This window comes from Micropterus dolomieu, linkage group LG11, assembly GCF_021292245.1.
Source record: "Micropterus dolomieu isolate WLL.071019.BEF.003 ecotype Adirondacks linkage group LG11, ASM2129224v1, whole genome shotgun sequence".
In the NCBI taxonomy this organism is placed as follows: Eukaryota; Metazoa; Chordata; class Actinopteri; order Centrarchiformes; family Centrarchidae; genus Micropterus; species Micropterus dolomieu.
Genome location: NC_060160.1, coordinates 6,111,559 through 6,138,488, shown reverse-complemented (window position 1 = coordinate 6,138,488; position 26,930 = coordinate 6,111,559). Strand labels below are relative to the sequence as shown.

General features: G+C 40.1%; 2 protein-coding genes across 7 annotated transcripts in view; both read right to left on the bottom strand.

Annotated features, from left to right (window-relative positions):
• On the bottom strand, positions 1 to 20,060 carry znf106a (zinc finger protein 106a). 6 transcript variants are annotated; one of them, XM_046062228.1, is made up of 23 exons: positions 19,935 to 20,060; positions 17,662 to 17,744; positions 17,028 to 17,089; positions 14,990 to 15,184; positions 11,745 to 13,646; positions 11,183 to 11,639; positions 10,606 to 10,675; positions 10,258 to 10,412; positions 9,744 to 9,804; positions 9,173 to 9,487; positions 8,461 to 8,930; positions 8,108 to 8,322; positions 7,059 to 7,111; positions 6,083 to 6,228; positions 5,862 to 5,996; positions 5,344 to 5,460; positions 4,492 to 4,683; positions 3,656 to 3,718; positions 3,359 to 3,478; positions 3,119 to 3,190; positions 2,753 to 2,824; positions 1,720 to 1,866; positions 1 to 1,604 (listed from the first exon to the last, which is right to left on the bottom strand). In XM_046062228.1, exons 2-23 carry the CDS (start codon positions 17,713 to 17,715, stop codon positions 1,548 to 1,550), a joined length of 5,130 nt encoding a protein of 1,709 aa, XP_045918184.1. In that variant the 5' UTR covers positions 17,716 to 17,744; positions 19,935 to 20,060; the 3' UTR covers positions 1 to 1,547. The 6 variants fall into 6 exon arrangements, with proteins under 6 accessions (XP_045918184.1, XP_045918178.1, XP_045918180.1 ...); XM_046062222.1 differs by having other exon boundaries at positions 8,108 to 8,930; XM_046062224.1 differs by having other exon boundaries at positions 8,108 to 8,930; positions 17,662 to 17,715; positions 19,935 to 20,008.
• Positions 20,061 to 20,966: 906 nt separating this feature from the next.
• The window catches only part of pacc1 (proton activated chloride channel 1), a 6,623-nt gene continuing 659 nt past the window's right edge, over positions 20,967 to 26,930 (bottom strand). The window contains exons 2-8 of the mRNA XM_046062221.1: positions 25,637 to 25,733; positions 25,155 to 25,364; positions 23,739 to 23,893; positions 23,447 to 23,589; positions 23,042 to 23,183; positions 22,025 to 22,132; positions 20,967 to 21,944 (exon numbers count right to left, since the gene is read on the bottom strand). Of these exons, the coding sequence (XP_045918177.1) occupies positions 21,789 to 21,944; positions 22,025 to 22,132; positions 23,042 to 23,183; positions 23,447 to 23,589; positions 23,739 to 23,893; positions 25,155 to 25,364; positions 25,637 to 25,733 (1,011 nt within the window). The 3' untranslated portion in view covers positions 20,967 to 21,788. The remainder of the gene's footprint in view (positions 21,945 to 22,024; positions 22,133 to 23,041; positions 23,184 to 23,446; positions 23,590 to 23,738; positions 23,894 to 25,154; positions 25,365 to 25,636; positions 25,734 to 26,930) is intronic.

The window sequence follows — 26,930 nt, the reverse complement described above, 5'->3', positions numbered from 1 at the left end:
TTTTATCATATTGCAACATTTTTTTATTATTATTAACAATGTATTACATTGCACTTTCTTAAAAAATATCTCTTCACAACTTTGATAACTGAAAAACTTGAAGAAACTCAGGAATGCCAGGTAAGAGGTGAACTGCATGCTTTCCTCAGTCATAAAAAATGAGCGTATGAGGCAAGTTTGGAAGATGGGGGTTGTGAGAACGTCGGGTTAACTCGGCTGACAACTAATCCTCAAAAATAGAGGACACAAACAAGAGCGCTGTAACCACAACAAACTATTCCAAAGAGAGCATCAGCTGGACTTTCATACTACTTAAAACTGGTTTAATTTGCCTTTAAAAAATGGCTTCGTGTTACAAACTTGGCAGTTTTTAGGCGGTGAGGTATGGCATGGGAGATGAATCCTAATATTTCCCTTCATGCTCTTCCCTCGAACACCTCCTCGAACCATCCTTCACCTCCACGCTTCATTAGAAAACTATCTTCACTGTGGAAAATACAGCTCCAGCGCCTTCTGCTCGATGCTTCAAATATAAAATAAATTTGCAAAAACAATATCTCTAAGGAGAAAATTGTGTCATAAAAACAGTACTTCACACTCACCCAGGGTTCGCCAAACGGAGTTAAAACACTCAACGCTTAGGGAGAATAAACCTACACAGATAAACACATGTAGGAACACACACTACCACCCTGTCTTGGTTCTGTTCTCACTGCAAATATAAATTCTCAAATGGCAACCTCAGGCCAAGTCACAAAACACTGCACCAAATTCCCTCAACACTTTAATATCACTGAGCAACAAAAATAAATGTAATCCTAAACTGCTAACAAAACAAAGAGAGATTGTTAGCAACTGGATTTTTCTGAAAACAAAACTGAAAATGAAAAAAACGTCTTCAAAACAAATACGCACACCGTTTAATTAAAACACGACCTGTGAGACTACACCATGAATTTCTGAAAACTTTAAAATCACTCATTATTATCTTAAACATAAGGTTACTTTGAGTGAATTATGGCAACATAATTAAACAAAACAAAAAGAAACGGAAAATAACTGTTGCTCGACATGACACATAACTGCACAACAACAATAAAAACATCTCTTAACCCATGCCATATTGTAGCTAACAAATCTGGAAGATGACTATTGGTTTCTGTGTCTGTTTCAACAGAAAAGCATAACAAGTCCCTCTGATACTGGCAACGCTGAAGTTTCTTCAATAAAAAAGTCATGTGTTTCTTTCTCTTAACTTTGGTCAGTGAAAAGAGGAACTGCAGTGGTCGGTCAGAGAGAGAGAGAGGAAGGCGTGTTTTGTAGAACATAAAAAAGACAACAACAGCGCAACCAACCCTCCTTTCATGATTGTATTTTGGTTGGATTCCAACACCGAACATAAAGGATGGAGTCGTCAGACGCCACTCATCAGGCTTGACAGGTTTAGTGGGTCCCAAGAACATCCCCCCCAATATGGGAGGTTAAGAGGGTAAAGATAGCAGGTAAGGGTAGAGGGCTCGGAGAAACAAAGTTCCCACCACCAGTCCTTAAGGCTCCAATTCATTCTCCTCCTCAGCGTGTTTCTGCATATGCATCAGCATCCCCTGCAACAGACAAAGAAATATGCTGCAAATCAAGTTCCAAAACCAAAACGTATTTCGCTACATACTAAAAAGATAATAAATAGGTTGATATGGGAGGGAAAAAATTTTTCTATACCTGCTTGGAGTTGTTGCGTGCACAGAAAAACTCTTCACAATTTTTCCAGCGGCACTTAAGCGTCTGGGAGTTGGCACTGGTGTGGTCATTCATCAGGTGCTGCTGCAGATGCTCCATCATCCCGAACACCAGCGAACAGCCGTGCCACTGTCAACACAAGACACCCTTAATAACCAGGCAGTCTGCATCTAAGAGGCTCAAAGTGCAGTCAGATTTCGCTTGGCAAAATGTTCTCGTGTTGCAAAAAGCAGGTGAAACAGAAAATAGCTTGAGTAGGGTTGTAAACATAAACTGTTAGAGACAACATTGATAGTGGGCTAACAACAGCCGTCCACAAAGCTGTAAATTACAACAGCAACACTTCACTGTCATTAACCTCCGTTGCTGTCCTTGCACTCACTGCAGCCAAACAGCAGCTCTCCTCTGCTGCTGCTTTTATTTGGCCATGCAATAATAAAACAAGAAATGTAAAATCAATTTGAACTCTTGCCCCGTTCCTCATAAAATTCAGTCTGACCGTATTTTCAGAGGGAAAAATGGCACCAATCACTGATAAGGGGGTCAAGGCAGACCGAAACCTAGCAGACTTGCAGCCATGACAAATCTGAGGGGTGGAAAGAAAATAAACTGGATAGGAAAGACGGAAAAAACTAATTTCTGCTATACAATGTTTTGTTGAATGTTATGTGTGTGCTTTTTTATGTGAATTATTAATATTACCTAAGTCACTCTTTGGTAGAAATGTGTCCCAAGTTCCGTAATTTTAAGGGGCCACAAGCTTAAAAGGTTGGGAACCACTGCACTACAGGGCTGCCTACACTGACAAAAACATCAGGATGTGATGTCAAACCTGAAATCAATTCTAAAAGAGGCAGATGTCTCCTGAATATTCTTGATTTCTCCTATTACAGTAGCCTGAATGCACCAAAATGAAATTCTGCCACATGACATGTTGCGTAAGTGACTCTTACATCGTCTGAATAAACTCATTCACCTCTCCGCTCTGCTTTGTATTTGTAACACACTATCTTACCCAGCAGCGGTAGTTCTGCATCAGGTTCAGCTTGTTGACCTGCACGCTGCCATCGTAACAGCCTGTGTAGATCTGAAACACAGAATTAACACAAATAAAGGGCTGATCTTATCAGGAAAATTCCGGTATTTTTAAACCTCGGCATATTTTGGGTTGTAAATGATTTGTACAAAAAGTTAGAGAATATGTATAGATCATAGATGATATAAAACTCATCCACTGGTGATAATCTAATCTAAACATGTTTTAATGTTAAATTAGTTTATTCTTTTGCGAGTTACAGTTAGGATCGATAGTGTTCCCAATATATTTGTTTAATGTACAAATTTTTCTAACATAAAGCACTGGAATAAGCAGGTTTCTCACCATGTTCTTGTGGATAGCCATACACATCACCATGTCCTTGTGTCCACCATAAACCTGCAGCTGATCATGAGACTGTGGAGAGAATAACAGGTTGAAATCCTTTCAGATTTTATTGTGCTAAGACATGCAAATATGCACAAAACAGCTGTCACACACATATTTATAAAGTGCTCAGTAGGCAGAGTGGCTGAGAGACTGTTTAATATTATTTAAAGACAGATATGGTTTAAAGATGCAGACCTGTAGATCGTAGACGCGGACAAGTTTGTCCAGACAAGCAGTCACCATCACCTTCCCCAGGACGGCCACTACAGTAACAGCATGACTGTGGCCCTTGTAGACCCGCACCAGCTCTCCTGTCTGTACAAGTGGCACAGTGTTGAGAAAATGTGTGATGTACAGATGTATTAAAATATTTCTAAAACATTATAGCTTGTGATTCTACTGAACTGTGCATATGAAAAGAACAAGAATTATAAACATATAAAAAAAAATCTATTTCTTCTCATGTATAAAGAGACAAACAGGATGACTCACATGGATGTTGTGTGCGTAAACACACTGATCACTGGATCCACTAAATACAAGGTCATTGACCACCTGAGAGAGAGAAATAGGAGGAGAGAGATGATAATACACTTAGTACTAGTTGTTATAAAAATAAAGTCAGCCAGGTGTCAGGTGTGAGAAATTCTCGGAAACTCATAAAAATTTACACAGCATTGTTTATTGAGCCCGGCCAGGGAGCATAGTAGCAGCATACAGCTTACGGATCCAATGTAGTACCAAAACCAATCTGAAGGATACTTCCTGTCTGGAGATATTTATCCCTTATCTACAGAGATTCACATGAGGTTATTGTTCACCCTCCTATACATGAGTGAAGACTATTAAGATATTGGTTCAAATCAAGACACTATGCTTACCTAACTTAACCTAAAGTCACGTTGTGTCATTCAAGCCACATGCAACACTTTCTACATCGAGCCAGTCAGTCTGTCTGTAATGAAATACAATAAAGATAATCTCGACCTTGGGTTATCAAGGCAGCTGTGGCAGTGGGTCGACCATGCAGGCAGAGAAGAGAGACAGAGTCTGACCTACTGTTTTGGAGAGTCCCTGGCTGTGACCTTTGGCCTACTTAAGTTAAACAATTGAACCTATCATGACCTTTACCAACCACACTATGTATACAGATAGCTTGACTGAATTTGTTGTCAGTGTTCACTATACATGCTTCAAGAATCTACATAGATTTACATACAACAACAGATAGATTTTTTCATTCCACTACTTCTTATGTCTTAAATTAAATTTACAACAAGAGTCTCACAGTCAAGTCTCACTGTTGAAATTCAGATTTCTCGACCTACCTTCATGCAGAGTACAGTTTTGGTGTGCCCCTCCAGTGTGCGCAGCAACAGTCCGTTCTTGGCGTCTCTCACGCTGATGGTGCTATCGTAAGAGCCAACCAGCAGGATCCTCCGGGCTCCCTCCTGTGATGAAGCCAGACAGCTCACAGGCCGCGGCCCGTGGCACTCAAACACATCCATCTGCTTGTTGGTCTAAACAAATATTTGGAAAATAAATACAAAAGCCTTTGGATAGAGACACTTTCCACATTTCTCCCCAAAGCTAGCCAACTACCACTTGTGGCAAAATGTAACGGTATAAAAATATTAACTAAAAGAGCGCTTTCGACTTGACTTCAATGCAGCAAACTATTACTGCTGTATTTCCTCAATCAATCGATTGAACACTTGGTCTTAAAAATGTCATGTGATAGTGTAACAGTGTCACAATTTACTTAAGCACAAGGTAACATCATAAAACACATCCCAACGATATTCAGTTTACAATCACAGAGTTTAACAACCATTAAATGATTGCCATTTTTGTTTGAAAATTACTTAAACTATGAATCAATAATTAAAATAGTAGTGGATTAATTTTCTGTCCATCAGCTAATCAATGATTTGCCTAATCGCTGCAGCCCTTGTTCATAAAAACAAAAATACTTAAGAAAAGGTTGAAATGATCTAACATTGTTGAGTCATACTTTTATTTCAGTCTTTCACATTTTTCACCTTTTGTCTATGGAAAAGTTTCCATAACTACTACAGAAATTCATCTTCATCAAAACAGCCTGTCACTTACCAGATGTGACAGGCTGTCACTTGCTACTTGACTGCTTAAGGCACACTGTGGTACACTGCATTTCTTACCTTGAGGTTAAAGGTCACCACTGTGCCGTTTGCCAGACCAGCGTATAAAATCTTCCAGCGACTGTGGAGGCAGAGGACTCGGTCTGACAGAGAGAACTGCTGCTCAAGTTCTCGTGTCTGTGGATATGAAAGGCCGTAAGTCCAGAAATGAACAGACTTCATTTATGCTTTCAGCACTGAACTGAATCAGTCAAAGAAAAAGATACGCTTTAAGGTGAATACTGTTGAACAATGTTCAACAGGTTTGGTCCCAATTACACATTTTTTATAAAAGTAAAGCACCTCATGGCACTCATGCTTCACAAATATGGCTATAGTCAACCACGGTCAATAAAAGAGCTCAAACAACAATAAAAGAAACGTTTTCCTTTTTTTAAACAATTAATGCATTACTCAAAAAATCGTGTATCTAATCAGATCAAACAGAGAATGATTAATTCAATCATTGAGTAGTGCAAAGACAATCATTTATTAAATCTGAATCTGTTTAATCAGTAAAAGAAGATACGTGTTTTTACCCTGAGACTGTAGCAGCGAATGGTCTGGTCACTGGAACCAGAATAAAGGCGATGATGCAGACCGGGAGCCGCGGACACATACAGGCAGCTCACTTTGGAGCTGTGACCCTCAAACACACCCACACACTCATGAGTCTGCAACAAGAACGACAAAACATAAGTTTGTTGCATTCACAGAAAAATAGGAATTAATGCATTAGCAGAAATTCTGTAACACCCACCACCAGGTGGAAGGCTTTGACAGTCCGGTCTCCTGAGCACGTGTACAGCAGCCCGTTGTGGATCTGCATGGCATTCACTGCCTCCTGGTGGCCCTCGAACACACCCTCCGTGGGCAAATCATCCTCACCGTGGTCAGATGATGCATCTGTGAAACATGAAATACACACAAATACATACATGAGCACAAAGATTTTGTACCATAGTTGTTGGTCACTACACGTAAACAGGGTTATAGTTATCTAAACCCTCTTCAGGTTGTAATCTGTTTTAAGCAGAGAGAGAAATTAATTTTTCTCAACTTTCTTCTCAAATATTCAGGATCTAGTTCATCAAAGTAAACAATTGTGGGTACAAAAAATCTCCTCTAAGAAATATCCTATCAGTGTAGGTTTTGTATGTTTGTCCCTGTTGGATAATGAACATTTCAACGACGGGCAGACCAGCGATTAGCGATTAGTACGTTGCAGGATAAAAATACACATTCTCAGAAAGTTGTATCCATTCATCACCGCACTCATCGTGCTGCATCACTGAAAGTCAACAGCTCTATGAATATCATGCCCATAAAAAGTAATTTGGGTACTCCAGAATCTATTTTAACCCCCTCCCGCCCACACCTTGTCAACGTCAGATTAGGGGGGGGGGGGGGGGGGGGGGGGGGGGTTTCCTACAATTTCTGTAACTTTCCAAAACACACTGACATTCACACCACCTTCACGGTGTGATTGGCCAGCTGTGTGGAGGAAATAGCTGGATTTGCGCTTCTCTCCCCAGCTCTCTTACTCACTTATCTTTTCACTTTTTATGTGAACAACGGAGTGCAACTCCATGAATGTCTTCCAGGAGAAACCTAAGGCATTATCCAAATATTTAAACCAGTCTCATGTCTCCCTGCCGGTTTTTTCACCCCGCACATCATGCAAACTGGATAACTCGACCCTTTTAACATGAACACCTCTCCAGAGATGAGCATACCTGATGAGGTCTTCGTTATCTTGTCAAATGAAGTGAAGGTATACTGCACGTCACTGTGGGGACATAGGGTGGAATAATTAGTGATTTGCTTTTTAGCTGGCAAAGTTCCATTTAAAATTATCTGTGATTAGACTCCATACCAAAGATCATCGCTGGTTTATATCACTGGCACAAGACAAATAAAAGGAGTGTGAGGTTCTGGCTGAATGTTAGCCATCATGACCTCTGACCTCTGTCAGCTCTTGCATATTGGAAAAGTCTGGTTTACATGAAAGACATTTTTCTTATGTTTGTTATTAGTGGGTTTGGTGCTTCTACAAACACACCTCCAAGATCACCTGAGTAATGTAGTTAGTTAGTCTAATTTCAACAGGAGTATCATATAAGTTTGCTTTAAAATTACATTTATTGTATCCTCTACATGTACTTACTGTTGATCTCACTTGATAATCTTTTTGTATACAAGTCACCTGATGCTGTCAAAACTTTCCTTTTTTTTACAACTTTAATTTTACTGACATTTTCAAGATAAATTATGGAACTGACGTGGGCAAAACAAAACTTATACAGGCGCAAGGTCTTTCAATGAAAAATGTAAAGGATTATATCTTATTGGCACATGCAGCAGAAATAAATACTATTAAGTATACAACTAAGTATTTCACATATTGTTCATATTGTAATAAGATCTATTTCAATTTCACCACACAGTTGATTTAATTGGCAGTTGTAATCCAACTTTATTATAAATTTTTATATTTATTTATGTTAAGCAAAACTGAGAAAACAAACATTGATACAACAATGTCTAACTAAACTAAACTTAAAAAACTAAACTAAAAATCCACTTATTGGCTTGTTCTGGAGCAGATCACACAGTCCTCCTCAGTACATGGAGTTTGTTCAGTGGCCATGGACCTGTAGATGTAACTCCAGTGTGATATGGTTGAAAGCCCCAGAAAAAGAAAAAAGTGGACTTCTATTTTGGACATTATTTTGTCAACGGTTGTCAAGGGTCAAGAAAATGTAATGTGAGCGTCAAGTCTCACCTCTCCGAGGATCTACACACATCCATGTCACTGGTGGAGGTGACCTCGTTGCAGGCCAGGCTCCGTGGCTCAGGTCTTGAGGAGTCACAGTACTGGGCTGGATGGGGAGCAGGAATCGGGGCATCCATGTGGGGCGGCTGACAGGCTGCAGTGACCTCCATACTTTCCTCTGAATCTAAGTTCACTGCATGTTCGGCGGGGGCCACCTGGAGAAGCTGCGGCATTCGTTTGGGGGACTTGAATTTTAGTTTCTCAAGTCTGACAGCAGGAAAAAGCTGCCTAGATACCTCCTCACTTCTCTCTGTGTTTATGTCTCCCTCTCTATCTTCTAAAGGCTGAGTGGAGGTACTGACCTGCGAGCTTCCACTGGGTCTCCTCCGTGGTCGAAGCCACTTCGGCCTTAAGGCCTCTCCATCTAACTCTGTGTCGCTGCTCTCAGCCTGCTCTGTCCCTTGGACCTTGTTCAACTCTTTCCTCTTCTTCAGCTTCCTTACACGCTTTCCGCTCCTCAGTTCAGATGGAGAGGCAGGCAGATTGGGGACTGAGGGGGGCTCAAAGGAGTGTGTGGCTGCACAGTCAACAACACTGCCCACCTCAGAGCCTGTTCTGCTATCTGAGAGAAGCTTTATGGACGCTTTAGAGTCAGGCAAAAAGGTGAGAGAGTTCCGCGTTGCCTGTATGGCCTTTTCAGTTGTCTCAACCAGTGCTGACAGGCTCTCTTTGCAGTCTGCAAGTTCGCTGAAGTCCTCCCAGTTTTGTTCTGTGTTCGATTGGTACAGCTCGAGCTTTCTTTCAGGAGATGGCTGGAAATTAAGGGCAGGATCTGCAAGAGTTTCAGATGAACATGAATCAGTACACTGCAAATAGAATTACCTTTTTTAATGTATTTCACTGGCGGGTTGCTACAACATTTCTTGGCATATAACTGCCACAAACTGTCCAACGGTGGTACTGCATGAAAACAGTAGCAGAAATGTACCATATATCCAGTGACCCACTCTTAAAAATATTGCTCCATAGAGCTTCATGACACTGCTACTCCAATTGTGCATTGACTGATGTTACCTGGTAGAGAGGCTGCAGCAGGAGCAGGAGGCAGCTCTGGAGTGGTGCTGTGAGCAAAGTGGGTTATGTTGTCCACAGGATCTGGCTCTGAGCTAACATGGACAGGAGACTGAGGCTCCTGCTTGATAGTTACAGGCATAAAGGAAAGGCTGGAAGAGGGAGGGGAGGCACGCTCGGCAACAGGGCTAGGACTGGGAGCAGCAGCAGTGTCAGTAACAGAGGAAAGCGTAGTGGAGAAGGGCACGTGTGGCTCAGCTTCTACTGAATCCATCTTTTCTTCTTTCAGTTTGACCTGCGGCGTTTCCTCCATACTACCTGTATGAAAAATTGCACAACAAAAACTTAATTCAAACGTTTATTGAGTTATGTTTACTGCACTCATCATGGGTCGTTCTAGAAAATGCAATATACTGTATGTATTAGGGTCAAATAGTTATGAATTGGTTTCTATAGTCAGTTTTAGTTGTAGTGGAATGTGGCATTTGACATTAAACCTCAAGTGTAGTCACTAGCAGGAAAAATGACCCATTAATGCATTTAATAAAACCAAATTTAAGACAGCATCATTTACCTTGCATCCCTTTTAGTAACTCGATGCGCTTGTTTCTCAGTGAGCTCATCTCTCCAGTCATCTGAATAAGACAAATTCATCAAGAATTTATGCTTGTTAGTGGGTAATATTATTACTAGTTTTGGGAACATGACATGACGCACACACTAAAAGCAAGAAAAATAAGGGGCCTAAAAAGCAGTGACTAAGAATGAATCCATGTATTTGCCAAATACAATCCTTGGCTCACTTTCATCCAGTGTCTCACACGCACTAATAAAAGGTTACACACACGGTTCTCTGAGTGAAAAGACTCTCCACCCAGTCATTTTTTGACAAACTTTACTTGACTAGGCAACTCTCTAGGAGAGAATCAGAAGGGGAACTCTCTAACACTCTGTTTCACACTCGGAAACTGAAACAATAGTGTATATAAAACACATACACACCATTTTGTATGCATTGATTTTGTGCAATCAAAACAAAAAGTAAAGGTTGGGCATGTAGGTGCCTTAAATTACTTCAAAGTATTTACCTGTTGTTTAACCACCATGAGACGCTGCACCTCCATGTAGGCGGCCTCTAGTGCAGCCCGGGCCTGGATCAGGCTGGTGTCCACTGTCTGCAGGGAGCGACTCAGCTCTTCCTCCCGCAAAGACACAGCCAGCAGCTGGTCAATCTGTAAACGCTCTGCACAGAGCCCAAAACATACTTGTGAACCAGCAGTGGCTTGGCACAAGCTACAACGCAACTAAGAGTTTCATGTAGTCTTTGAGATCTTAAAACTAATTTAGCTGCACTTTAGCTCACCAAATAGTCAGTAAAATAATACAGTATATATACACATGACTTCATTAATGCAACAGAACTCATAGATACTAACCTTTTTTGGATTTGACCTTCCTTCTTTTGTTATTATGTTCCAAGCTAGAGGTCTCTGCACTTTGAACATCCTACAAGGGAGAAAGAAGACACACATTCTGCTTGTAAATAAAAGACTTTTTTATAAAAAGAGTATTAACATTACACTACTATACCAGACTCATGTATCAAAATTGATGGTGCACAACCACAGATACTGTCTATTTTATTCTATGCATTCTTCTTCCTTGTCAAAATCTCGCACCTACATTACCCACACTGCATCTAAACCTCCGCCAGTTTGATCTGAGATCAAACCGCTAGCCTCGAGCAGAGATGAGTAACAGGCTACAGAGGTCTGGTAAGCTCACTTCTTTGTAACTCACTGCCAGCTGTTTTAATCTTCAAACTTTTAGTCTTCAGCCTCAACCAACACTGACTCAAGTGACATCACCTGAGGATATATATCAGATTTTGTGCAGCTCCCTCTGGCTCCAGAGGGACATCAACTTTTTTCACATAGACAGTAGTACTCCCCAAGACCTGAAACAGACTTTGACATTGATGATGTCCCCTTTAACGCAGTTTCCTTTACTCACCCCAGCTGCTCTTCGCCTCTTTCCTGCTCCCTGTCCGTCATTCTGCTCAGTCCCCGAACTGCTGTCCCCGAGCACTGAATCAGACCGCTGAAGGGCCTTTACTGTTGCAGATGTAAGTGTGTCTGGCTGCTTCTCTTTTTTAGCCTCAAACTGACCAAGTATCTGCTCTACCTCTTGCTGATGCTGACTGTCTTTGTTCTCTTGAGTGTATATGGGACTGGGAGAAATGGAGGATCCCTGCTGCTCTGAGCTAAGGCCTTCTCTTTGTGCCGTCTCCTTTGACATCATGGATGTAAACAGGGAGTGAGCGGTTGCAGGGGCGAGGCTGCTCTCTGACAAGGAGCGTTTTCGGGAGGCGCCCGAGGCGGATATGTCCATTAATGACTCCCATTGGAAACCCTCTAGCAGGGGAATGTCATCTTCCTCCTGTTCACATGGCACCATTTCTATCCCAAACCTGAAGGATGGTAGACAGAGAGGACAAAACATGAGCTTTAAGTAACTGAAAATAAAAATAACACTGAAAGAACTGCAAACTCTAAATGAAAAATCTAAATTTTACCTTGGCATGCCTTTTCCTTTGTCTTGCTTCTTCCTGACCTCCTGATACACCTGCTCCCAGTTTACATTACGTCGAGATCCAGAGGAGCTGATGAGCTGCCGTACAGTTGGTTTAAGCCCCGAGTCCTTTTCTGTGTCACTTCTCCGTGACTCGCTCAGGTTTCGCACCCGCCTGGCAATGTTCAGGTTGGGCTCGTGGCTACCAGTTTTGCTCTTGGAGCTGATGTGTTTGGTCAGGTCACGTTTTAACACAGGAGGCAGGTCAAGTTTGGACAGACCTGATGTGTTTGACCCTGAGACAGTCTGTGCTTCACCACTTCTGGAGTTGTCACTCTCTGAGCTCTGCCCTGCCTCAACAGCCTGCATGGCTTCATCTGGTGCCACTGGGCATGAATACTTCTCCACTTTCTTTCTGTTCTCCTCGTCTTCCCTGCTTGAGGCTGCAGGCTCTGAGCTCTCCATGGTAGAGGTGCTAACTTGCAATGATTGGAGAAACTGGCCGCTGTCTGAAGACTGCAATGCGGGCTTTTCTGACCTGACAGGTAAATTTTGTTTAGCTGCATTGTGCTTACAGCTGTTTTCTTTGTTCACTCCAATCTGATTCTGGACATGATCCCTTTGCTGCTCCTCCACAATGTGCAGTGTCATTTCCATACTGTTGTTTCTCGAGCTATCCAGAGAGCCTCTCTTTTCTAACACAATCTGTTTGGCTTTGTTGAACGTTTCTGGAAGCTTTCGTTCTTTCCTTGACTGAAGAGGCCCAACAGGTGGTGGAGCCTGGGAAATGAATCCACTCTTTTGATGTGCATGCGCTTGACATGAGGCCTTGTTGAGTTTAGCTCCATTGTTGAGACCAAAAATTGAGGACATCTTCTGATCTTTATGTTGTAATGGCTTATTTGCCTTTTGATTGGAAAGACCAGATGTGGAGTTATGGTGGCCATCTCCCTGAGCACTGCTGCTTCTACTACTGCTGCTGCTACTCCTATCACTGAGTTTGGTTTGGGGATTTGTTTTATGCTTCCCTTGCTCTTCCACACTTTGTCCACTCGAGGTCAGCTGCCCTGATTTCTGTTCAGGTCGAGACTGCCTGCTAAAGGCACTTTTTTCTGGTGCCTTGTCTTGCTTCTGGGGTTTAGGGACTTTGGGACTCTTCTCTGATGAGTTTGGGTTTGTTTCCTTGTGTAGTACAGATTCAAAACCCTTTGTGACTGGATAGGGTGACCAGCGACAGGCTTTGTCCAGCTTTGGATTACTACCAAAGGTCTTAGAGCTCTTACTACTGCTGTGGTCAGGTTCTGCTGTTTGTCCCTCTTTATTCTGAAGCCCATCGGCCTGCTGACCTCCCCGGTCGGTGCCGGTATTTTGAACCTGGTTAAGAGCCTGGGCAAAAAAACTGGGTGGAGGTGGATACATAGGAGGCCCGAAAAGGCTCAGGGGCCGGCCCCTTTGTGGGTTCAGGGAAATATTGTTTCGACCATAGACCCCGTGGCTACTGCCTCCGTTGCTGAGCCAAGGCAGTCGACTTCGTTGATTACCAAAAATTGGCCCCTGATCAGACTGCTTGTTGCCCAAACTTTCCTGACTATGCAAGCTTCCACCAGCAAACCCCCCAGATGCCCATTTCTGAAAGTTGGGAGGCTCCTGAGCATGCCAAGTGGCACTCTTTCCCTGTTTACTGTGGTGCCAGGGTTGTGCCTCTCCTGCTCTGGCATTATATCGGTTGTTTCTGTACCAAGAATTGTGATGACTGGATCCACTGAACCCCTGTGATGGCTGCTGCCAGCCACATCCCAGCCGGTACTGCTCCTTAGCTTCCTTTAACCTTTGCTGAAACTCCTCCTTTCTCCTTCGATCCTCTTCTTCTTTTGCCAGCTTTGCAGCAGCAGCCTCTTTCTCTTTTCTACAAATAAAAGACAGACATGATAATATATTTACCTTACCAATGCGTTACATAAACTTCCATACAAAATGTCAGGCATGTAGTGGAAATTCAGAATCAGACGATTATAACTTGTAGGAAAACTACAAAAGTGAGTAAAAACTCAAACAATATTTTAATTTTCACAATGGATCACATGACTTGTTGTATATAGAAAATTTTGACCTGAATCTACCATTCAGCGCGTTTTATCATCTTTAAGCTCTTTGTTTTGGTTTTCTGGCCCGTAACTTTACTGTTTTGGTTAACTTTCACCGTCGCTCAACAGCATAATTTCCAGCTGCACGAATGGACAGATGTGTAAATGGCTACAAGGGGAAACTGCATAAAAAATATTATCTCAAATACACTGGAATTAAAACTGTTTTTTTAAAGGATTGGTTGACATTGTGACCTACAGCACTGACAGATTACAGAGCAAAAAGATCTGGCATGTGATTGGCGCCAGCTTTTGCCTTCAACAGTCAAAAGTTTCCATGTGTTTTTTTTCGCTCTCTAATGTTTCCAGTAAGAAAGTGAGGTCAACATTGTGTGTTGCCAAACATGCACACAAAATGTGTTTTTGAAGGGATGGTCCTACAGGACAATAAATTTGAGATTTGTGTTTGTACAATCCTAAAACCACAATTTTATATCAAAGGAAAACCTATGAAATTTATTTCAGAATTCAAAGATTCACAAGGATTGAGTAAGTGTTTTTAGTTGTGCTTCACCATTTCTATAGGGCAGAAAACCTGAGGCAGCATGTGTCTGAACTTTGTATGTGCAGTCATGCTTTTTTTAGGCTGCGGTCCTGACATTTGACTCCAGACGCAGCTCAACTTGAAACAGCAGCTAAAACAGGCTTGTGAACACCACTGAGCAAAATGACTATACATGGCGCATGTACACAGAAACATGAGCTCTTGAGTAATCGCTTACCTTTATATTTGTGGTTAAATCATTAAAAACATTACAAACACAGACTTAGTAACGAACAGTTAATCAAAGAAATATTGTAGTGGAAATACTGCCCAATGAAATTGAGTTTTATAAACTGCCAATATTTCTCATAGACTCCGGTCTAGTGATCAAATGGCATGTTAACAAATTTTAAATATGTATGGTTTTACTACAAAATATCCCCCAAAAAATTTACACTTTCATCATTAAATACACTTTTTTGTAATTTCCAAAAAATACTTTTTGTAAATACTACATCTTTTTTGTTGTCTATTTAAAGCAACACTAGAGACTCTTATTCCGCCAGCAGATCAAAAGCTAATACCATCAAAAACATGTGTTCTGTAGGATGAATGTTTTACCTGACATGTTCTTTTCTCTTCTCAATCAGGTCCACCAACGCCTGATCGAAGTAGTACTCATCATGGTCATTCCCGGCATGCTTTTGTTCTGCAGCCTCCACATTCTGCTTGTGCGTGGGACTGGAAATGTGGCTGGCATAATCAGTGAGGCTCACCACCGTCACCTTGCACACTCTGCACTCGTGTCCACAGTCCCTGGGGAGGGAAGGCGAGAGTGGGCTTTCAATCGTTCCTTCAGGCATTGTTCTGATCTAGTCTGGTTTGGTGTTCTTGTCTGCAGAGCCGGCAACAATGTACTCTGGCTCTACTTTCTGTTACTTCAAAGTCAATAAAATCAGGAGAGGAGAATACTCAACAATCCTAAGAAAATAACTTGTCCAAATTATCTAGCCGTCTCAGATCAGGAGGTAGCTAACTTATAATTTCATCTTGTTAAAAAAAGTTCCAATCTTTGTCTTCCTGATCTTGATTTTCCTTTCTTCAGCAGGCCATAGGTGGCAGGGCGAGGGCAGGAGGAGCAGCTAGGCTGGACCCGGGCAGCATGCTACTCTAGTTGTTGATGTCCAGCCATGCAGCACAGCACTGGGACGCGTGGAGGGGAGAGAGGCACGACGCCCAAAGCCTAGTGTGCTTTCATGATGGTGTCTGCTGCGCTCTGCGGCTCTACAGAAGGCAATGTCTGTATTTGACCTCACACTTCTCTCTGCGAGCCAGGACCCAGCCCCCCTCCAGGCCAGCATGTGTTATTAGAACAGGCCTGAGCATCCTGCTGACCAATCCCAAGCAAAGCCCGTGTAACTGGAGCCTTGGGCAGCTGCTCATAACCTCCACTTCAAAACCTCTCCCAAGTATGTCGTCCCGTGATTCTGATAGGGGCAGAGACTTTGCTGGCTCCTTCTCAATTTCTTTTTCAAATCTGTGTCATGGCATGCTGCCATTTTCTGACCTCTCGTGCAGTTGGCAAACTCTTCTCTATTAACGTGATACGTTATTTCTCAGATGCAGTGGTTGGGGAAATACAAACTGAATTAGTAAGGATGAATTCCTTTGCTGGAATTCAATTTGTAAGTCAGCATTGACCTCCCATAGACCTGTATCAAGCTGTATCCAACTTAAAGCTTCAGCCATCTCATTCCTGGACAGACTGTTTTATAAATCACCATGCACTCTTGTAAAACTAGAACTTTTCTTTCACGAGTCCAAAACTTGGCACTTGCTGTCTACTGTTTATATCAAGTTTCTTTTTTTTTGTATTTGTGTAGCGCCTTTTTAGTCTTTGCGACCACTCAAAGCGCTTTTACACTACATCGCATTCACCCACTCGCACACATTCCTACACTGGGTCCAAGTACTCAGAACGGAAAGTGCCATTCATACACCAATTACACCAATACACGCAATTCGGGGTTCAGTATCTTGCCCAAGGACACTTCGACATGCAGCCTGGAGATTGAACCGCCGATCTTCTGATTAACGGGCAACCTGCTCTATCTCTTGAGCCACAGCCGCCCCATATCAGTGTTATATGAAATCCTAGTAACTAGCAACAACTCCGGCCTTTAATCACTATTTGCTCCACTCCAGATTCTTCCATCTCAGCGACAGGCTGCATACTTTCTGTAATCTATGGGAGTCATAAGATAGCCAGTTGCCTTCCATCGGTCAGGCCTGTTGTTCCGGAGAGATTGTGTCTAAATATATGTGCTACAGTTGAGACAGCTGCCCATATATCCTCTTGCCTGATAACTTTGATGAACACGTGCCCGTGTGCCCACGTGCCTCATGACCCAAATACATTTGGACAAAACTCTTGAAACAAAGTCAAAGCTTTTGTGTTAACATTAGTAATTGATTGTATATTGTGTTTTGAAGATGCAATTTCATTCCCACTCCAAATAGTCCAAATTATAATACTAAATATTTTGTTAGATGTGACCCTGATTATTAATTAGGAATATGTATCTATGGTTATTATAGAAATAAAAGGTTTCTCTATTACAGATTTCTACAAAAATCTATCTGTGCAACAATGACTCACCGGCCTTTGAGCTTCTCCAGCTCACGGTGGTGCAGCATACTTCTCATGTGCTCATCCATCTCCTGCAGATACAAATTTAAAATAAAGCGTTTCTTTTAGGCATCCATAAACTTGTCAATTCCCAGCAAGTTTCCTTGTTTAGTAACGTGGTAGATAACACTTTATTGATCCACAAGAGGGGGAATTCACATGTCCCAGCAACACAGAACACAGGTGATTGAGACAGATACACCACTTTACAGATAAATTGTAGGATGAAATACATTTTAAAGTCAACAAACCATTTAACATCCAATTAGCTGAAACTCAAGAATTGTCACAAAGATGACACACAGTGCTGTTCTTTTTAGCTCCTGTAAAGTTGATATCTGGGAGATTAATAATTTTCTATAGACAGTAACTTATGAGATATGACATGTTATAAACATGGATATTATAATCTTACATTAAAGTACATAAACAAAAATCCCATTCTGTATACAATGTTGATGTATTGATAATTTGTCAAACCCTTAATATTTATTTGTCAAACAACTTGTGTAACTCCAATGTAGCCTGAGCCCCTGAATGTATCAGATGTAATCATACAGTATTTACACATTTATAGTGTAAATCATGTTTGAAGGAGAATTACCTGCTTGGAGACATGGACTGTTTCACAGAGGATGCACTTTCTGTCTCTCGCCATCTTGAACACAAGCGGAAATCAGCCCATTACTGTTAATAGAAAGAATATAATGAACTGAAAGGACTCACCAATCACAGCTTACAAAAGGGCAAAACAATAAAGTTTTGCAAAACCATCCTGAATTATAAATATATGTGATGTGGTGACTGTGGTTCAACTTAATTTGGATATTGTGACCTTCAAAATGTACTCATCAAACTAACAAAGTAGAGGTAGCTCAAGGCTAATATTCTCTACACACATAGCTATTCAACAACATGCCTCGGTACCACAGCCCAAATGCCAGCACGGCGCACAGAGTTCAATCTAGATACTGGTCTAATTCCAGTCTGCTGATTGAGCAACTCCGTGGCCAGGAGGCAGCAGAGCCATGGCAGCATCATGGCTATGTCTGGACTTTAACATTCACAAACAGGGGTGGGAAACTAACGCCAGCCACAAGTCAAAGTGTGGTGAAGTTACGCCTGTGGCTGTTAGCTCTTTTTACACTAACATCACCTTCTCAAGATGCAACTGACCATGTGGGGACCCTGTTCTATTCTAAAACCATACTGGTTTAACATTTGAGGGTTACAAGTTCAGAGAAAAGTTTGAACTCAAACTGTATTCCTTGTATTAGCTTTGGTGCCATCTAAAACAAAACCGTATCAAAAAAAAAACTATAAGAAAATATTTTTTGGGAATTTAACTGTTGCAATCTGAAGTTAGAAAAAGAAGAATCACATTTGTACAACCAGCAAAGTTTTGGTTCAAGTGCAGGATGACTTGAAATCACTTCATAAAGAGGAACGATATCTGGTCACTCTGAAAGAAGCTCCAGTAATTAATGGATGTTTTTGCCACACAAGCAACAATCTAATTGGAACTTTAAGAGAACATAAAGTCATTAAATTGTGCTTTTCTAACTCAAATGCATAAAAATATACAAAAGCTGGCACTCAAACCTTTCTACAGCCAACACCCAACAAGGCTCTGATGGGTATATTGTTTGGCAAAGAACAAGAAAAGAGGTGAAACACTTGGCCTGGTAGAAAATAATCAAAATGCTATTATGATTAAGATTGACATTTCGGCAAGACTGGCCATCATTGGGTAACCCCCCCCAACAAAACTCAGGATTCTTGTATATACTGTAAGTGTGTATGAAGATAAACTTGGGTTTTGAGTCTAACTGATGAAAGCTAACCAAAATTTCTTCACATGGCTTCTCCTTATAATCTAAGTGCAGTGCCTTGTTCTCATCTGTCTAAGCACAAACTTTCTTACCTTTACAATATTGAGTGACTAATAAGTCAAACAGCAAAGTTTATGGAAGACCATGGTTAAGGTCTGGAGACCATGTGGTCCCCATTAGTTAGGCATATATTCTGTTTATGACATCATGAAATGCTTTATAATACATGAATCACCATCTTTTTTCACTCCTAAAGCATCAGAGGGCAACTATTTATAATAATAGTACGATCCATGGGTCATGTTCCATTAGCCACTGAATCTCTAGGGGGCAGCAGGATACCAAATCAATTTCCAAGGACTGATCTTAACTACTAGGTTCACCCTCTAGTAAAAAACCCAAAACATATTTACATATTTATTTATTTACAATTTAGACAAACCTCATGCATAAAGTAAAAGAGACGATCGCCTGAAGTTAAACGGAGTGGAGAGACCACCACAAAATGTAACGTTAAGTTAATTAGCATTGATTTGTGCAGAATCAGAAAGAGACAATAAAAGCACTTTAACAAAAGCAGATCGTTAAGTTAGAGTTAGAGTTGCAGAACATTTGAACATATGTATTACAGTTAAAAACTACTACAAAGTAACGTTAACTAACTTAGGTCACTTAGCAAAGGGTTGGATCCTTGATTGTTGTTAGCCTAGCTGTAGATAGCTGTGGCTGAATTATATTAGGAATGCAGATATCTTCATAATAATGGAGTCGAAAAGCAAACACAAAGATCTGCAAACTTACGAACCATGACTCCAAACAGAAATAGCGTTAACCTGAACTGTTAAGTAAAAGCTATAGCCTTGTTAGCTATTAGTAGGTTAGCAGGCTAGCAACAGCATGCTAACCAGCGACACCAACGCTAACGTTAAACCAGTAAGGTTAACGTAGTTCTATAATTTACTAATTATAACAGCGTGAGAGAGTACAGCTAAGATAGCACAATGACTGTATACGTTTAAAATACTGACATATGACTGTTGGCTACCTTTATAACATCCAAAAATGTGTGGGACTACTGCATTTTCTCATCCACCGCTGAAGCTAACAACAACATCCTGCTTCTCGCCCCCAAACGGAACTACAATCCAGGATGCGTTCACGAACATCGCTGTTCAGGAAAACCGCACACCGGGTTCAATCTTAGATGAAATGTTTAACATAATTGTGCACTTTTTATATTTATATATATATATAATTGTCACACAAGTAACATGAAGGTAGAGAATTATACTTTTGGATCAGTTTTATTGTTATAATCTTCATTTATACACAGACAAATCCACATTTAACGTTACTGCACTCAAATCTAACTGTGTACTTTTCTGGCTGCATTTTAGTTGTATATTGTTCAAGAAAAGGATAATTATAACAATAAAACAATACGGAGTTTGTTAAAGGTCACAGTTAATTTATCTATACATTCTATCAAGGACGTCAGGTTGTGTTGAAAAGTGGTGGGGACATAAGGGCTCAGATTAGCGGTGTGATACACTATGTTGAAGAAGTATTCAATGCTGAAATCTGAGTGGAGGTTCTGACTTTAAGCATTAAACACTTAATATCCTGCATTCTGGAGACATTTTCTGCACCATTTTATGGTGGATATGTCTTTATTTATGTAAAGGGAAACACAAAGTTCAGGTGGCAGGTGACAATTCAAAATATGAAAATATAACAGAATATAATGCAGTAAGTTTGTTTTTTTTATCTTAAGACCTTTTTTTTTTTTTTTGAAAAATGCAGATTTGTTTTTTCTATATTTATATTGCATTGCATGTTTAGTTATTGGGCAAATACACCTATCTCAAATAATTTTAATTTGTTACCTTTTCTTTTTGAAAGCTATTTTTTCAAAATATTATATCAAATGCTTTCAGAAAGTGATGGGGACAAATTCAGCCATTTCAAATAAAGTGGTGGGGATATGTCCACAGCATCCCCAGTGTAAATGAGTAGTCTATACATTCAAAGTCAAAGTGGGCCGCGGCAGCCAAGATCTTCAACACAAACTGTAAGATTCAAGCATAAAAATATTTCTTTATTTTCCAAAATCTCTAAAAACATATTGTGTGGGATACAATATTGAATGACAACAAAATTAAGACAATTCAAGTAAAATTTAACAACAATTTGTTACATTATGTTAAAATCTAACAAAACCAACAGCAGTCAAAGTTGGGGCAGGACAGATTTACCTTACAAAATAAACAGAAAATCATTCTGATAGAAGAAAAGTAGTTCATGGCAATCCCTTTAGAGTTATCAACACACTTGTAATACTTTGTGACATGAATGTGATATTTTCGTTAAAAATGTTGGACACAAAGATAAAATCTATAAAATATTCCCTTTAGAAAAATCTCATAGGAGAAATAATCCAAAATCCTAAATTCACATTTTCTCAGTTTTACACCTGAAACAGCCATATGTTTAAGTATCCTTTCAAAAGCTCTCAGACCACAAAAAACATTTTAAGTATCAGCTTTCAGCAACATTTTCTTTTATGTGTGTACAAAAACTGCATTTCCAGGAATATTTAAGAAAACATTTATGAGATGCCTCTTATTTTGAAATGCAACAACAACTAAAAAATCTTGTTGAACTGGCCATTTTTGATGATTAATCTTAGAAGTATTATTCACTAAGAGCAGACACTCTCTGTCTGTTACATTAGGGATAAACATTCCTTAGTGTTGATACCTATCCAGTGATTACAAAATGGTTCCAGTAGTGACCTTAGTGACCTCAAAAAACACAATCATCAAAAATAAAACTCACATCAATTACTTGGATGATTTGGATCTTTTCAGATTGTGTCAGTGCTTTTCTGCAAAGCATGTCAGTTTATTTGCTTCAGTTCTTTATTCCTCAGATGCCTCTTACGCATCTTGATTATCCACTGAATAGTGAGTTTGGCAAAATTAGCAGCCTTGAAGAGAGCCATGAAGACACCACAGAGAATGGCTACAGAGCTCCAGGGATTTGCAGTCACTATCTGTTTGGAAGCAAAGTTGTGTTACACACTGATACGGACAGAACAATTTTAATGAGGATAAAATGTCTGGGTGAACTTGCCAGTCTTATCTCTTGCATAAACGGATCCCGCCATTGAAAGACAGCAAAGAAGAGCTGATTGAGTTTCTCTGATTCAGGCCTTTTGTCATTGAATTTCACTACAGCTGACTAGAGGATCAAACATAAATGATAAAATTACAACATTTCAAAATAGACATCAAACATTATATTGAAGCATTATATGGTCTGAAGAATAGTAAAGCAATTAAAACAGTTAAAATGTTTAAAGATTTAAACATTCATGTCTTTTTTGCTTGTTACATGATACCCCTGTGTATCTAGTTGTGTCATGTTCTATTATTCTGTCGTTATATGTTGCCTGTTTTTGTTTTGGCTGAAGATTTGCTTGTGAGATGAATAATATTCAGTAAAAAACAGTCGTATTGTCTATCAGACAAGAGCATTTTTATGCTACCATGTTAACCTGTGTATGGTGATATCGAAATGTTAGTGTAGTTTAACAAGCCAGCATAGATGCTCACTCAGCATTGGAGGATATTATAACCCACTACCACGCCGTGCTCCTGACATACGGATGGCACTCAACGTGGTGGGTGTTGCGCGTGAACGCGCAAAACGGAGTGGAGGTAGTAGTCAGTACATTCTTAAAGGCCCCCTGTGTCACCTGGCTCACACATCCACCTTCTAACCTGTTTCCACTTTCCCTCATCAGCCCTGCAGTTTTTATACCAGCCCTTCTCCACCTGCTCCTTGCCAGATTGTCAATGTTGCTTGTGCCTTTGCTTTCTAGAATTCTGAACCTGCTTTATAGTTTGTGTTCCTGTGTTAGGCTGTGTTCCTTGTTCCTGTATTTTGTGTCCGTCTGCCTCCTCTGAATCCCGCAACCGGAACTATTTGCTCTCAAACCTGTATCTGTACCTGCCTTGCCTGTAAGCTTATGCATGTTCAGGCTGTTATTAAAATCACTAAACCCTTCCTTTCTGCCCCGGACTGTCTGCACTTGGATCCTTCCCCCTGTGACTGCAAGTTATATGTACACTGGTTGGACATAAATACCTCTTGCCGAAACGCGACGGCTTCATTGCTTTTCCCAAACGTCGTCACTAAAGACATCTTGACCCAGGTTCTGAATCCTCCAGAGATGGTCCACGTGGAGTAATTCCTCTCACAATCCCTCATAAACTCAGATTTATTTGCACTAGAGTCAGAAAACACAAGTAAACACTTTGACACTGCTTTTCACTTTGACATTGAAAAGCAGATGCACAAGCTATTATCAGACTGGGTTAAATCGCTTCAGATAAAACGTCATAACAGTATACTTAATTGATGTTTAAATAATATAATTACATGGAATAATTACACTCTCAGTATCCTGAGCCTCTTCCTCACAAATCCTGTACCTGTCCTGAACTACTTTAACTATCACACCAGGGATCAATACTTGTTGTTTGCAGTTACCTGTCAGTCAAGTCACTAAACTTGGCAAAAAGCATGTAAGTGATGGCGCTGAAGTCCTCTTGTGTTTCGTTATGACTGAACTGGATGAAGATCAACTCTTTGTTTCTGACATCAGATGGGCCACGGACCACCAGAGCTCTTTTCTGTTATAATGAACTTAAGAATTAGTTTAATCTTTCTTTGAAACAAAAAGTTATAATGCTTTACTCAAACTTAGATGTGTGTTTGAACAATTAATCATTTATTTTAAAAAAGGTTCTCTGAAATCACCAGATTGATTTTTTGGACTGACCTCAGTTTGATTTGTAAATGGCCCCAAGTAATTCACTTCTTCAATCACACAGTCTCCTTCTTGAGGCTTGCCTGGGTCTACTAATGGAGGGATGTAGTCATGTTGGTGATGTCTACAGCTCAACAGCTGAGCACTGCCGGGGTATAGAGCGATACCTGCACAAAGAAAACAAAACACAATTGGTAATAAGACATTATGTTTTGAGACTTACATACAGCAGAAAGCTCTTGGCTGTCTATTATGTCCAACCGCTACTCCCCAAAAACCTTCACTGTATGAATATATATATATATATATATATATATATATATATATCATAGCGCAGTTCAAGTTCATAACACCATAAACTTTTATGAGTCCCGTATGTAATGTTGTAGTAGGCAGCAGGAACAACTACAGACAAAACAAGTCAAACTGCATTAAATAAAATGTGTCTGTAATGATGCTCAGTTTATAGAGTAGTTAGATGATCTAACACACCCCCTAGTGGCCATATTGGAAGTCCACTAGTACAATTTCATCTTCACAGTTTTCAGCAAACTGTGAAATGTCGTAGTGATTTGATGACTTTAAAGTTCTGATTCATTTTACATCTACAAAGTGTTAGCTTGTTAGCTAGCCTAACTAACCATAGTATTTAGCCAGCCACAATAGGCATCATAATTTACTATAATTTTTAGCGCAAAGATTTAAGCTAACATTATTCTGAAACTGTTTAATCAAAGTATTTTAGACAATAAAAAGCAGGATGTTGAGGTTAACTCAATAAACTTGACAGGACATCTATATTTTTCTATTCTGTTTGTGTCTTTTAACAGCAGCTGTGAAAACAATACATCCATTTACTTAAGTGCTGTACTTACAATACGTACAATTTTGATATACTTCTCGGGTGTTTCCATTTTCTGCTAGTTCATACGTGTCATTCACTACAGTTTGCTTCACAGTCCCTTCCTGCAGTCTTCACACTGTCATCCCTTCTGCATTATCCTCTCTATCTGTCTACTGTATATCTCTAGCCCCAACTCCGCAGACTTTACATTCTCAAACTGCCCACCAGATGCCCCCAGACTTTCCCCCCTTTCCCCATCACCTGACTGCCCCACCCATCTACACACCTGTTTCCACTTCTCTCATCAGCCCTGCACTTACCTGGCCTCCTCCTCACCTGCAACTCATTCCCTCATCAGCTACTCACTATGTATACCAGTTCACTTCCTTTGTTCCTTGCCAGGTATTTTTCTGTGTGATCATGTCTTGGGTTCCTGTTTATAACTGGATTTTGATCTTTTCCTGTAGATTGGACTGCTGCCTGCTGCTGCTTTCCACCACAATAGCTGTAACCAACTAGCCCAGTCATGCTCTGAAAATGTCCCACAATTTACCCTCCCAACAGTATGTAATACTTTTACCAACCTGGCGGTGAAAATGAGTCAACCTCTTTGTAGTTAACAGACATGACCGGGTGGTTGAGTTTCTGCAAAAACTCAGAGATTGTCTGGTAGGCCAGGAAAACTGCCACCGCAGTCAGCAGCACGTAGATTAGGATAAGCAACACTGTGAAGAAATTCTTCAGGCATGTTTTACTGAACCTCACCGACGGAGTGCTTTCCCTGATGTCATCCTCTGTAATGAAAGAAGAAAACTGTACCATCACACTCAAGGCTTAACAGACTATCTTTATGGTAAAGTACTTAATTAAAAATGTAGCAACTATGTTAAGGCAGAATCAATCATGTTCAGCTTCTATGACCGCATTTGGACATTCATGAGATAATAAAACCCAGATCTTTAATGTTGGCCAGAGGTTGGCAGCTCATTAAAAATATATGAACTCATTGGACTGTGAGATGTGTTAAGAGTGTCCATTGACACATAGGCTCTTTACTGGTTATCACCTCCTGAGATGCTGCCGTTCAGCTCCTTGTCTGTCAGGTCTTCAGTGGCATCGTCAAAAAAGCCTGGAGACTGTGTGTCACAGTCATCATCATTTAACTGTGAGGTTAAGAAATGGACTTAGGTAAGAGTGTGGCAACAAGTGTCACAACAAAGAAAGATAATGAATGTTAATCCATTATGAATGTGCAATAGTGGAGAAAGAACACAAAACCTTGTCCTGCATTTATTAGAATTATGTAGGCTATAAAATTAGAAGCAGTAAAATGTGTTTTACTAAGGGAAGATCTAGCAACATCCTGTAACCATGTTGTCCAAACTTTAAATACTCCATCTAATGTTGGCTAATCCCTCCATAAATTATTCCTTAACCCTATTGCGCAGAATAACTACCTGGTAAGTGTAGTTGAGTAATGTAGTGCAATTAAAGGTATAAAATCTCCTACAAATGGGACTACAAGTGCCAAAACCCAAAAAAAAAAAAAGTATTTACCCTTATTCAGAACCCTCAGTAACAACTTTGTGATTCTTTAATGATAAGTCTAATTATAGGAGACAAAGTCTTCAACACACATCAATCTGTCTTTAATAACAGGCTATGTAAAGTACCACAGTCCTTAAGAGTATATCTAATTAAATCTTAATTTGCTGCTTTTCCTTTTAATTATTTACATTTATATTTAATAGTTAAGAATTTTGAACTGGTTGGTTGCACATAAAAACAATTGTGAAGCTGTCACTTTGGGCTCTGGGTAATTCTGATGGCATTTACTCACTGTTTTCTGAATTTTTACAAACCAAACAATTGATTAATGGAGAAAATAATCAGCAGATTAATCCATAATGAAAATAGTCTAGTTGCAGTCTTAAACAAAATAGTTACAAGTATAACCGCTACAGGGAACATTTTCTTTTACTTTTGACACTTTATTATACTTTTATTTTAATAACATTTTCAATGTAGGACTGTCGAAGTTTAACTTGTAACTGGATCTGAATAATTCACCACCACTAATATATTTTTACTGTATTAAAACCAGGGTGCAAAATAACTCTTTTCAAGTGAATGTTTAGATTCTACCAGCCACTCAATAGATTACCACTGTTTTCTTGGCTGGTGAATGAAGGAAATCTACCAGCCACTTGCATATTTTACAAGCATTTTGTTCATCTGATTACAATCAAATGTTACAAACACGTAGCTGTAGTCCAACAATGGATCACCTGACTGTCCAGTACTAACAATAGTAAAAACGAAAAAAGGTGTGTGGTGAGGGGGAGGGGGGGGGGGGGGGG